This window comes from Lepidochelys olivacea (assembly GCF_965140295.1).
Source record: "Lepidochelys olivacea isolate rLepOli2 genome assembly, chromosome: 1".
Classification (NCBI taxonomy): domain Eukaryota; kingdom Metazoa; phylum Chordata; order Testudines; family Cheloniidae; genus Lepidochelys; species Lepidochelys olivacea.
Window position 1 is genome coordinate 72,326,154 of NC_140411.1, and position 14,242 is coordinate 72,340,395.

Consider the following 14,242-nt stretch of genomic DNA (forward strand, 5'->3'; position numbering starts at 1 on the left):
GTAACTGGGTTGTGGAAAGAGAAGGAGATGCTATGTGACAAAGGGTATGTCTACCCAGCAAAAGATGCAGACTACCCTATCCAAACTAAGTTGAATCTAACTCATGTGGAAAGAACGAGGAGGACTTGTGGCACCTTAGAGACTAACACATTTATTTGAGCATAAGCTTTCGTGGGCTACAGCTCACTTCATCCGATCCATTTAGTGGAAAATACAGTCGGAAGATAGGTAGATATATATCACAGAGAACATGAAAAAATGGGTGTTATCATACCCACTATAACCAGAGTGATCAGTTAAGGTGAGCTATTAGCAGCAGCAGAAAAACAAACAAAAAAAACCTTGGATGACCCATTTCCAACAGTTGACAAGAAGGTGTGAGTATCTGTGTGTATATACATCTTCCTACTGTATTTTCCACTGCATGCATCCAATGAAGTGGGTTTTAGCCCACAAAAGCTTATGCTCAAATAAATTTGTTAGTGTCTAAGGTCCCACAAGTACTCCTCATTCTTTTTGCTGATACAGACCAACACGGCTACCACTCTGAAATCTAACTAATGTGGGTAATAGCCATGAAAACAGCACAGATTAGGCTTCAACACAGATAGTAGAAGCATGGAATTGATCCTAGCCCCTTACATGTACACAGAATCATAGAATATCAGGGTGGGAAGGGACCGCAGGAGGTCATCTAGTCCAACACCCTGCTCAAAGCAGGACCAGTCCCCAACTAAATCATCCCAGCCAGGGCTTTGTCAAGCCTGACCTTAACCTCTAAGGAAGGAGATTCCACCACCTCCCTATGTAACCCATTCCAGTGCTTCACCACCCTCCTAGTGAAACAGTTTTTCCTAATATCCAACCTAAACCTCCCCCACTGCAACTTGAGACCATTACTCCTTGTTCTGTCATCTGGTACCACTGAGAAAAGTCTAGATACATCCTCTTTGTAACCTCATTTCAGGTAGTTTAAAGCAGCTATCAAATCCTCCCTCGTTCTCCTCTTCTGCAGACTAAACAATCCCAGTTCCCTCAGCCTCTCCTCATAAGTCATGTGCTCCAGCCCCTAATCATTTTTGTTGCCCTTCTCTGGAATCTTTCCAATTTTTTCACATTGTTCTTGTTGTGTGGGGTCCAAAACTGGACACAGTACTACAGATGAGGCCTCCCCAGTGCCGAATAGAGGGGAATGATCACGTTCCTCGATCTGCTGGCAATGCTCCTACTTATACAGTCCAAAGTGCCGTTCGCCTTTTTGGCAACAAGGACACACTGTTGACTCATATCCAGCTTCTCGTCCACTGTAACCCCTAGGTCCTTTTCTGCAGAACTGCTGCCTAGCCACTCAGTCCCCAATCTGTAGCAGTGCATTGGATTCTTTCTTCCTAAGTGCAGGACTCTGCACTTGTCCTTGTTGAACCTCATCAGATTTCTTTTGGCCCAATCCTCTAATTTGTCTAGGACCCTCTGTATCCTAACCCTACCATTCAGAGTATCTACCACTCCTCCCAGTTTAGTGTCCTCTGCAAACTTGCTGAGGGTGCAATCCACACCATCCTCCAGATCATTAATGAAGATATTGAACAAAACCGGCCCCAGGACCGACCCTTGGGGCACTCCACTTGATACCAGCTGCCAACTAGACATGGAGCCATTGATCATCGTTGAGCCCGATGATCTAGCCAGCTTTGTATCCACCTTATAGTCCTTTCATCCAGCCCATACTACTTTAACTTGCTGGCAAGAATACTGTGAGAGACTGTATCAAAAGCTTTGCTAAGTCAGGGAATAACATGTCCACTGCTTTCCCCTCATCCACAGAGCCAGTTATCTCATCACAGAAAGCAATTAGGTTAATCATGCATGACTTGTCCTTGGTGAATCCATGCTGACTGTTCCTGATCACTTTCCTCTCCTCGAAGTGCTTCAAAACTGATTCCTTGAGGACCTGCTCCATGATTTTTCCAGGGACTGAGGTGAGGCTGACTGGCCTGTAGTTCCCTGGATCCTCCTCCCTCCCTTTTTCAAAGATGGGCACTACATTAGCCTTTTTCCAGTCATCCAGGACCTCGCCCGATCATCATGAGTTTTGAAAGATAATGGCCGAAGGCTCTGCAATCACATCCACCAAACCACTTGACTCACTAGCCTGCTCTAAGGTCTTCATTGCATTGTCTTCACTACTGTCATTAGCTAGATTCAAGCTAGTTTAGGTAGGCTAGCCCATGCACAGATTCCTCTGTATAGACATACCCAAAGATGGACAGATTCTCTGTCTGCACCCCATTTAAGGTTCAAACCTGCATCCCTTAAAGTGAATGACAAAATTCCCATTAAAAAGAAAAGGAGTACTTGTGGCATCTTAGAGATGAACAAACTTATTTTAGTGGTATCCGATCAGACCCTTGGAGCAGCAGATGAGTGTTAAGGGAAAGAGTCAGAACATTGCTATCTAACGTTCTAGTATTGATGGTGATGAGTCAAGGAAAGTGTGATTATGCAAGATATGTATAAGAAGATATCGGCTTCTGGGAATGTTCTTCCAGTTGTGCGATACATTTATATTTGCATTATATAATATGTTTATTTCTACTAAAATGTAGTTGGGCTCATTAAGACAAAAAGGGTTTTTTTGTTCCTTGTAAATAGCAACACATTTTTACCTAGCTTCACCTCCAATTTTTAAGTAAAGTTATGTGAGTACAGATCATATCTTTAATCAGTACCTGTGGATGAACATAGTTCATTTTTGATACATAGAAAAATATTCTAACATACTTGGATAAACAATTTTAATAACAATGAACAAGTAATAAAAATGCAGTACAGAAATAACATAACTCAGAGTGATTATAACAACATTAAACCACTATGTAATAGAATTATTTAGTTCTTATTTATTTTTTAACATTGTGAAAAAAATAGATATACATTTGCCTGGTACTGTTTCACAAACCAAATAGTAAAATTAGAGTCAGAAATAATTACTTGTACTGCAAAGGAACACTAATTCAAAGAACTAAAGGTCAATTTTTATTTCCATCACTGTTTTTCTTTTACAAAATACATTATTAAATGGATTCAGCACTAACTAGCTTGTTGTTCTGAGCAGTCTTGAAACATGATATAAAAAATTATGTATTAATGCCTGCTACTGATGCGTATGTTTGAGGTTAGTGTGTCTGAGAGATTGAGACTAATAATTTGAGAACAGAATGACACTGTAATAGTAAAAGTGTAGTTGTTTGGTAGAGAAAATATTGGTAGAGGATACTATATCACAATATAGTAAATGTAAAGGTATAATTCTTTACTCCTGGATACCACAATTAAAGTGTTTTGACAAGTGGCCTGCTCCTGCAAGCTCTCAGTCATGTTAGCAGGCCTAAAAGCCAGCAAAACTATTTGCGTAAGTAAGGGTTTGCTGTATCAGTCCATTAGTAGTTTAGCATCTACACTTTCTGCAATTTAAATCTATTGCTACTTGTCCTATCCTCAGAGGTTAAGGAGAAGATGGTTTTTCCTCCTCCCTCCTTGTAAAAACCTTTTATGTACTTGAAAACTGTTGTCATGTCTAAGTCCTCTTTTCTCCAGACTAAACAAACCCAGTTCTCTCAATCTTCCCTCCTAGGTCGTGTTTTCTAGACCTTTCATCATTTTTGTTGTTCTTTGTACTTTATTTATTGTCTTATCACCATGAGTAGAACCAGTTGGGACACTTTTGTCCAAACTATTTTCCATCAAAAAATACTGTTTCAAGAAAAATAATAAAATCACAAAACCCTAAAATACCTCACAAAGTGCAACTGAAACTAGCATGCATGCAGGGTGTCATTATTTGATAAGGAAATGTTTGTTGAAGAAGGTGAGTAGCTGGCAGGAAACGTATTCTTGTGTTCAGTTAGTAATAGATAGTTAAACTTTCCTAGATCAAGTGAATACAATGGTGGCTAGTCCAGAACAGTTCTCAGTAGGTCAACATATATTTACTTGTCTGTCACTAGAATGTGATGTGGATAGCACAAAATGCAGTATCGATTTCTTGCCCGCTCACTTGTGACTTTGCACTTTCTGAACAGACACTGCTAATAAATTAAAGGTTTCAGAGTAACAGCCGTGTTAGTCTGTATTCGCAAAAAGAAAAGGAGGACTTGTGGCACCTTAGAGACTAACCAATTTATTTGAGCATGAGCTTTCGTGAGCTACAGCTCACTTCATCGGATGCATACCGTGGAAACTGCAGCAGACTTTATATACACACAGAGAACATGAAACAATACCTCCTCCCACCCCACTGTCCTGCTGGTAATAGCTTATCTAAAGTGATCATCAAGTTGGGCCTAAAGTGATCATCAAGTTGGGCCATTTCCAGCACAAATCCAGGTTTTCTCACCCTCCACCCCCCCACACACAAACTCACTCTCCTGCTGGTAATAGCTATGGGCTATTGATGATCACTTTAGATAAGCTATTACCAGCAGGACAGTGGGGTGGGAGGAGGTATTGTTTCATGTTCTCTGTGTGTATATAAAGTCTGCTGCAGTTTCCACGGTATGCATCCGATGAAGTGAGCTGTAGCTCACGAAAGCTCATGCTCAAATAAATTGGTTAGTCTCTAAGGTGCCACAAGTACTCCTTTAAATTAAAGGTGTTTACAAAGCACCACTCAGCAATTAGTTTAAAATATGTACTTAAATTAGGAACATGTACATGTTTCAAAGGGAATGCTTTCAATCCAGTGTTAGCATAGCTGTCTTAAATGTTCTGAATGGAAATTACCCTCATACACGGTTCAGATAATAAGCTAGTTAAGAGGTTTAAATATTCTGGCTAAGTACTAGAGTTCACTTAACCAATCAGTAACATCACCCATCTGGTGCCTGAATATAGTATGAATGCTATATTCAGTATAAACAGTACCCAAGTTTCAGTGATGGCCAACCCACTCCCCAATAGTCTACTTCCCCATGGCCTGATTCTGTCCTCCTTAAACAGGCAAAATAACCACTGAATTTCAAACAGGAAAAGTTTAAAAGCTTAGATACTGTGCTGATGCTGGAGGTGCTTTACTTATGTCAATAAATACATTGTTGTATGCAGTGCTGTTTTAGCTGTGTTGGTCCCCGGATATTAGAGCGATGAGGTGGGTGAGGTAATATCTTTTATTGGACCAACCTCTGTAGGTGAGAGCTCTGTGTAACTCAAAAGCTTGTCTCTTGCCACAACAGAAATTGGTCCACTAAAAGATATTACCTCACCCATATTTGGTGCATAAGCAAACAAACAGGCCTTGTGCCTGATACAAGCACAATCTATGGCTCACTTTCACATTCTCGTGGCTAAAGGGGACGTTAATGCTGCCTTAAGTGCCTATGCCAACATCTGTTGAAGTCAGTGGGAAAAGTATATAGATTTCAATAGTCTTTGGATCATTACTTATTGGGAAACTGAGGATTCTCCTCTTATGCCACTGATATAAAGGCTCTCCTTACCAATGTAAAAATATTCTAAATTAGTGCTCCAGTGGGCCCCACAATTGGGTATGGTTGGGAAATTGGTATAAAGTCAAACATAGCTTTTGTACATCAGAGTACTGAGTCCCAGTTTGTCACTCCACATTCTGTGGAGGTAACCACATAACACACATACACCTGTCCCACCCTCTATACATCAGAAGGTTGTACTGTGTTTTGTAATGCGGCACAGAAGGTATGGCACTGGAGAAAAGAAGATGTGGAGGTGGTTGAGTGTGTGACCATACTCCCAGTCTAGAAACCATGTCTCTGGTACTTAGTGAACGTTTTATTTTGCAACTAATTGTTCCTTTCCCCCTTTCAAGAACTACAGACAGGTATCTGAGGAAGCTGGCAATTAATGTGAGGGAATGTATGGCTGCCAGTTGCTTTCCTGCACACACAAGCATCTGCACGCTGCAAGATATGGCCTATAAGGGATATAAGTTTTGTTCCAGAATTTGTGGCCAACAGCTTTTCCATGTGAGCCAAAAGGAGTCTCTTTGTAGCTAATCCAGCGGGACTCATACTAAATTTCTCTTCTGCAATTTGCTCTTTACATACATTAAAATTTCCAAATATCTAACCCAATGTACAGGTTTTATACTTAGGAAAGCAAATATGGTCAGTCAATAGTCAAAATAAAATATTTCCTATATTAAATGCAAAAAATACTTTAAAGTAGCATTGTGGCTGCACGTTTGGATATTCAGATTTCAAGGAATATGAACATTAAAATAGAACATACCATTTTAATACTGTGTGTATACATATGCATCCACATGGCACCTACATTATGAATCAGTCTTCTAAGTGTATAAACACATTATAGCTCACTAATGTGCAGAGCATAACACATTTGTCCACAGGTTTAGATAAAAGGGTATCTCTAATAAAATGTGCATTTAAAGACTGTTTCAAAATGCATACCTGTAAGGGGGGGAGGGGAAATGTGTATTATTAGCATTTCCTGGCCTGCCATCTTTAATTGTGCAACTGTAATGCTGCATTAGGTTTGGAAGGGGTGTTCATGTTTAATTTCCCAATTGTTGGGGGGAGGGGACTGGTAATCGGAAAGAAAGGGAAGAAATAAGAGCTGTTGCCATATAGGCCTAGAGCTCCCAGAATCCCTCGCAAGTTATGTCCAGAGAGCTAAAAGTGTTCATGACTTTAAGCATATTAAACTTATGTAGAATATGATGTGGTATGACCCATTTTCATAACCTATTTCAACAGCTACCTAAGGTACCTTTAACTGCATATGTAATAGCAAATAAGTGTGATTGGTTCTGCAATTTGAGTAAGAAGTTATGAAATTGTAACTAAAACCACAAGAAAGTAATAAGTAGGTAGACACAAATGTAATTGGAGAAACTGTGTTAAATACCTGAAAGTTCGCATAGTTATGCTAAGAGAACAATGGAAAATTGCTTGCAGATTAGCTTTGTATTGTACATGGAAAAATATATTTGAAAAGTAAATCATATCACCTGTACCAGTTGTATTGACCACAAGGTAACATTAACACATGACTGGATAATGTGCCACCAACCACAAAATGTGATTGGTGAGTGAAATATTCTAAACAAGCAGGCTATAAAACTCTCTTCGAGAGATATAAAAATTGGAACCCAGTGAAGCTGCAACCTGTCTCCCTAGATTGTGTAAACTATATTAACACTTGCTGTAACAGTGCTAGTTAATCTTTTGAAGTATAAACTCTAATTCATATCTTGATTAAACTTAGTTATCTGATTTCTTCTTGATCAATAATCTAAAGTGAATCTTCTTACAGAGAAGTCTTAAATTCCATCACAAAAGACACCAGTTGACCAACTGGCACTTTATGAATATTGTTATTAACGATATACATGATGAAGTAACAGATTCCAGTTGGCCAAAGAGCAAGTATTGTCTTTTAGCACTACAGGCTGAAGGTTCTATTGCAGCTTTTAAGCCAGAGCCTAAAATAAGGGAGAATGACAAGCTTCATCTGGGGAGTAGTCTTTGGTCACATGAATTGTTTCACTGAAGCCAATGACAAAACGTGATCATCAGCTGAAGCCAATGAGGATCTTTTTAAGGAATCTTTTGCACTAATGTTTTGAGGAATTGTTTCACATAAAAATAAATCGCCCTTTTTAAAGTCAACAACAAACTCCTGTTAATTTCAATACAAGTTGAACCGGAGCTCAAGAAGTTGAACTGGATTTCTCTTTTTCCACTGAGTTACTGATTCTCCTTGTTGTTAATCAGCTTTCCACTAATGTAACCAGCATAAAACTGATGTAAAAATGTGTAGAATAAGGCCCTCTGGAGCTTGTTACCACTTCTTAAAAGATTTTTTCCACCTAAAGATTAATTCAAGAACATATCTCAAGATAACATTTCCTAGGACTACGATGGCAGAAAATGCTCTCTCTGTTATTTATGATTTGCCAGCAATGACTTTGAAGTCTTCTGCAGCTGTCATTTGTGCTGGTATCACTTAACATTCCCTCAATAAGTAGGTCTACCACTGTTGATGCAGCTATAAAATGTAACCTCAGAAACATTTTTAAAGTCCTTTTACAATTTATGATTGCACTGGCTTTGTGCAAATAAGGCAGATCCATCTTTAAGACAAAGTCCTCCTTTGAAATGTACCCTTTTGTAAGTTTAAAAAAAATAGATTTCTTATAAAGAAATATGTCTTTAAATTACTTCTGTTCTTTCTCTTGCACTATAATTACCAAAGGAGTTCCATGAAAAGAGCTAAAGGCTATAATTAATATTGTTCTCTTTTTCTTGGATGAAACATTTAAATGCACTATATTATTTCATTGATCTCCCTGCAGACAAAGTAATACCAATGCTTCTTTTTTTAATAGAAACAAGTGTCCTACCCAATTTCCCTTTCTTGTAACATTGAACACCATGTTCTTTTACAGTTCCCAAATGTTCAGAAATACTTGCAGCATTGTAATGAAATAGACAGGAAGAGGGCAGTCATGTTAGTGTTTAGTTCCTGCCGCTTATGTTTTTCCATCCTTAATGATTAATAATTAATGCCAAATTCTTCTTGCACTGGTTTAATGCAGCAAAACTGGTATGCTGAAGGTTTCAGAGATTTTCTCTATAAAGATCTTTAAGGATTCAGAGTCAAATTAACTAATCAGGCAGCTTGTAGAAGTATGTCTCCTTCTGTAAAGCACAGAAAGTAAAACAAAGAAATAATCCACTAAAAAGAGAAACATAGAGTTCTTATAAGGAAATTTAGGGCTCAGCTTCCCAAATGTTATTCATAAAAACATAAGAATCGTCATGCTGTGTCAGACCAAAGGTCCATCTAGCCCAGTATACTGTCTTCTGACAGTGTCAAATGCCAGGTGCTTCATAGGGAATGAACAGAACAGGTAATCATTAAGTGATCCATCCTGTTGCCATTCCCAGGCAAACAGAGGCTACGGACACCATCCCTGACTACTTACGTGAGAAGTCTGCTGCCATGCATCTATCCTCACCGAGACTACACATATGAGTAAGAGTTACAGATTTAGGCCCAAAGTTCTTCATCTGAAAGACTTTCTTTTTTCTATACATAGATTCCCTAGCCCAATTCAGGTGCTTTTTTCATAAGGGAGACCAAAAATGACCAGATTTCACCATCAGTGAATCCTCAGGGAATGTGAGAATCCTGAATGAGAATTGATCTGGTTCCCATAGCAACAATTGGCTCTCGTGTTGTTCCTTCATACTGTTGTGCTGTGATTGCAACTGAGAATATGGGCCTATATTTTTAGTATTTAAATATATGCTTTTAATATTGTCTCATGTACATCGGTTTTGTTTGTAAGCACGTTTTGCACATATGCTCTCCTTCAAGCTTAGGTCTGCAGTAGCTACTATAGATATATATTTATTTACCAATCCTACAAAATGGGAACAGAACCCCACTGACTACAATAAGACTTATCTATGCTTCAGGACTGTAGTACTGAGCATGACAGACTAACATCAGTGACCAAATCATTCCTCTTTCTTTATCCAAAATGCCTCAAACAAAGGACAACATTTTAAAACTTATGTTTTATAGAAATCAGAAATATAGTATTGGAAGGGATCTCTGTATATCATCTAGCCCAGTGGTTCTCAAAGCCAGTCCACCGCTTGTTCAGGGAAAGCCCCTGGTGCGCTGGGCCGGTTTGTTTACCTGCCGCATCCACAGGTTCAGCCGATCGTGGCTCCCCCTGGCTGCGGTTCGCTACTCCAGGCCAATGGGGCTGCAGGAAGTGGCACGAGCCAAGGGACGTGCTGGCCGTCCTTCCGCAGCCCCCATTGGCCTGGAGCAGCATACCGTGGCCAGTGGGAGCCGCGATCGGCTGAACCTGCAGACACAGCAGGTAAAGAAACCGGTCCAGCGCACCAGGGGCTTTCCTTGAACAAGCGGTGGAGTGGCTTTGAGAACCACTGATCTAGATCAGTCCCCTGCACTGAGGCAGGCATAAGTATTATCTAGGCCAGTGACTCTCAACTTTTCCAGGCTACTGTACCCCTTTCAGGAGTCTCATTTGTCTTGGGTACTCCCAAGTTTCAAAGCTTGGGTACTCCCAAGTTTCCCAAAAGCTACTTGCTTACAAAATCAGACATAAACACGCAAAAGTGTCTGTGACACATGGCCAGAAAGGGTTAAGCAGCTTGCTTGCTACTTGACCCAGATTCAACCTTTAGAGACATTATAGAAAAGTATGTAAATTATAATTAGGGCCATTCCACGTTAGATAGGCTAGAAGTTCAAAATGTAAACTTGTATTATTAAAGAATTAGAAGATAGTGACTATAGTAGTCTATGTTTACTTATATCTGGTTAGAGGTGAACAATGTAACCCAATAGTTCCAGTCTAGGTGGTGGATCTAAGTATTGGAATAACCACCAGTTTTGGGGATTGTCTGCCCCATTCTTTGCAGTTTGCCCTAAACGAGCAACCTCAGCGGGGGACCCCTGGGATCCCAGTCACAGTATCTCAGCACACTATTCCTGAAAAATAGCTTACTTTCTCATTTTTACCATATAATTATAAAATAAATCAATTGGAAAATAAATGTACTTGCATTTCAGTGTATAGTAGTGGTGGACAACCTATGACCCACAGGCTGTATGCGGCCCATCAGGGTAATCTGTTTGCAGGCTGTGAGCGGCCGCCACTTCCCGCAGCTCCCATTGACCTGGAACAGCGAACTGCAGCCACTGGGAGCTGCGGGGAGCCATGCCTGCAGGCAGTCAACATCAGCAAAATGTCTTGCGCCCCACAATCAGATTATCCTGATAGGCCGCATGTGTCCCAAGGGCACATATATGTATGTGTATAGTATATAGAACAGTGTAAACCAGTCATTGTATAAAATTTTAGTTTGTACAGACTTTGCTAATGCTTTTTATGTAGCCTGTTGTAAAACTAGGCAAATATCTCGATGAGTTGATGTACCTCGTAAAAGACCTCTTTGTATCCCCCTCCTTCCCCTGAGGTACCTATACCCCTGGTTGAGAGACACTGATCTAGACCATCCCTGGCAGGTATTTGTCTAACTTGTTCTTAAAAACCTCCAATAACAGAGATTCCACGACCTTCCCAGGTAATTTGTTCCAGTGCTTCTCTACCCTTACAGTTAGGAAGTTTTTCCAACTGTCTAACCTAAATCTCCATTGCTAGAATTTAAGCCCATTACTACTTGTCCTATCCTCAGTGTTGAAGGAGAACAAATTATCACCTTTTTTACAACAACTTCTTAGTACTTGAAGAATATTGTAACCCTTCTGCCCATCAGAGTTGGCAGCAACAAGGGCCGGGTTCAATATCTAGGGGTTCCATTCCAATAACACAATGCAAACCGGCTCGAGCCCCCACCCAGTGACCTGGGACAAATATATACCACCCCCACTGGGCGCCTCCAAGAGGCAATACTTCCCCTCTCGCAAGCACATAGTCTGAGTGTAGCAAAAGTCTTTTAATAACAGAGAGAAACAATGTGGCATTATGTTGGGGAAACACCACCAACAGGATTCATAACACAACCCATGAGCAAAAACAACCCCACCCCAGGCAAATTGGGGCATGCCCTTTTCCCTTTGGTTCTTGAGTCCAGCAACCCCAAATCACCCAAAGTCCCAAAAGTCCAATGCCCCAAAAGTCTCTGTCCCTGGTCAGGGCAGCCCCAGAGTTCGAAAGTTTATCTGCGGAGCTTTACCTCCCAACCTGGGTGGAAATGGGACGGGGGTAAGAGGCACCTTACGTGATCTGAAGCTGACCGCCCCATAGCTCCATAGCGGCGCTCCACTCCGCCAGCCGCCCCACAAACTCCTTCGCTCAGCTGCGCTCCGCTCCGCCAGCCGCCCCACAAACTCCTTCGCTCAGCTGCGCTCCGCTCCACCAGCCGCCTCACGAACTCCTTCGCTCAGCTGCGCTCCGCCAGCCGCCCCACGAACTCCTTCACTCAGCTCCACGGCCCACAAGCAGCTCCTGCCATCCACACACTGCTCCGCGTCGAACTGCTTCACCAGCCGTCCCGCAAACTGCTCCACAATATATCTTCAGGCTCCCCCACTACTTAACACAACACTCAGTGATTTCAGCTTTTAGGTGAATTCAACTTATAGTAGGGGAGCCCCAGTGCTGGTGCACTGTCAGCCCAAAGTGAGCTCAGCAGCCTATAACTAGACTTCTAATGAAATCAAAATTAGCTCTGATATTCCACAGTGGAGAGAGGAGGAAGTGCAATCAGCATGTAAGGCCCTCACCAAGGGGCCCATGCCACCAAGTATTAATACTTGTCCCCAGCCTCTCTCCATTCACACAGTTTTGGAACCCATGACCCTTGCCTAGCGAGTGCTACTTAGTTGATGGTGAATCCCTCCATCATAACAAAAGGCCACGTACAGTTCCGAGCACAGTTCCCATAATCAGGGTAATAACAATTTATTCTTCCTGCCCCAATAACAGAGACACTGGGGATCCCACAGCAGCCAAAGTGACCATTTGGGCAGCTATGGTCTCATTCTAGGCGTGGTGGGTGTGCCTATGCAAATGAGATCGGCCCCTGAAGTTCTTTTCCACAACTTGCCACACCTCACCACCAGATGTCAGGGTGGAGCTCATCCTGACACTGCTTACATCATTATCAGACCCCTCTCCCCCTCAGTCTTCTCTTCTGCAGGCTATACAAACCCATGTTTTTAAAAAGACCTTTCCTCGTAGGTCATGTTTTCAAGATATTTAATAATTTTAATTGCTCTCTTTTGGACTTTCTCCAGTGTCTCCACATCTTTCCTGACTTATGCTTCCCAGAACTGGACACAAAACTCCAGGTGAGACCTTAGCAGTGCTGGGTAGAGTGAAAGAATTACATCTTGTTTCTTGCTTACAACACTACTGCTAATACATCACAGAACGATAATCACTTTTTTTGCAACAGTATTACACTGGTGACTCATATTTAGTTTGTGGTTAATCATAACCCCCAGATACTTGTCTTCAATACTCCTTCTTAGGCAATTATTTCCCATTTTGTATTTGTGTAGCTGATTATTCCTTGTTACATGCAAATACTTTGCATTTGTCTTTTTGAATTTTGTCCTATTTATTTCAGATCACTTTTCCAGTTTGTCAAGATCATTTTGAATTCCAATCCTCTCTTCCAATGTGCTTGCAACACTTCATATCTAGGTATCATCTATAAATGTTAAGTGCACTTTCTATGCTATTTTCTAAATAATCTATGAAGATATTGAATAGAACTGGACACATCCCTGTGCGACCCCACTCAATATTTCCTTCCAGCTTGATTATGAGCCATTGATAACTACTCTCTGAGTATGGTTTTCCAGCCAGTTGTGCAACCCAGCTTACAGTAGGTACATCTAGGTTACAGTTCTCTAGTTAGTTTATGAGAAGGTCATATGAGACAGTGTCAAAAGTGTTGAAAATGAATTACTGTCCTGGAAGATAGAAATCTAGTGTTACAAATGAATCATTATGCTCAGAAATAATAGGACTTAGACTTTGATTTCATTATTTAAGGATAAGGTTTTTTGTTTGAAAGCTTAGAGGCAAGTATTTCTATTTATTTCATCTTTATTTTACACAAGACTCAGAACCCACGTCTAAATAGTCCAGCACATGTTGATTATGGGTATAAAGGGTTTAAGTGATGCTGTTCAGTCTAGTTCACAAAATCAATTTTGCTAGATTGAATTGAATTGAATTACTCATGACTTCAGATATTTTTTCTCTGCCACTGCTCGTAGAATACACAGAAGCAAATGCGAAGAATACTACTTTGAAAAAGAAAGAAGAAAAATGTGCCCTATGGGTCTAACCCTCATCTTAAATAGATAAACATGCTTTGCTGAACATCTTGTTAAATCATCTGCTACACTGGCATACACGTGGAGAATCTAAGATCAGGACCAAGTCCTAAGTGTATTTTCCAATTTTCTAATATTTAGGGTGAAAATGATATTTACAGTATCTCAGATACAAAAGTAAAATACTACATAATGTAGATACATGAAACAATGCTTTAGAAAAGCTTGTGTGTGATACTTTGCCAGTGTGCTATGTGCTTCAGTGTCTCTCCCACTCTCTTTCATTATTACCTTGCGAATGGAAATATCACACACTCATCTTGCACAACCTTAATAAGTTTTTGTGTGCCAATAAATTCATTTGAGGATTAGTTGTGCATGAGTT

General features: G+C 40.6%; 1 protein-coding gene across 2 annotated transcripts in view; it reads left to right on the forward strand.

Annotated features, from left to right (window-relative positions):
- The window catches only part of LOC311514432 (uncharacterized protein), a 34,685-nt gene extending 20,749 nt beyond the window's left edge, over positions 1-13,936 (forward strand). For both annotated transcript variants that reach the window (XM_084616983.1, XM_084616984.1), the window contains 3 exons: positions 12,805-12,858; positions 13,140-13,216; positions 13,798-13,936. In XM_084616983.1, coding sequence (XP_084473109.1) covers positions 12,805-12,858; positions 13,140-13,216; positions 13,798-13,888 — 222 coding nt within the window. In that variant the 3' untranslated portion in view covers positions 13,889-13,936. The remainder of the gene's footprint in view (positions 1-12,804; positions 12,859-13,139; positions 13,217-13,797) is intronic.
- Positions 13,937-14,242: the final 306 nt, after the last annotated feature.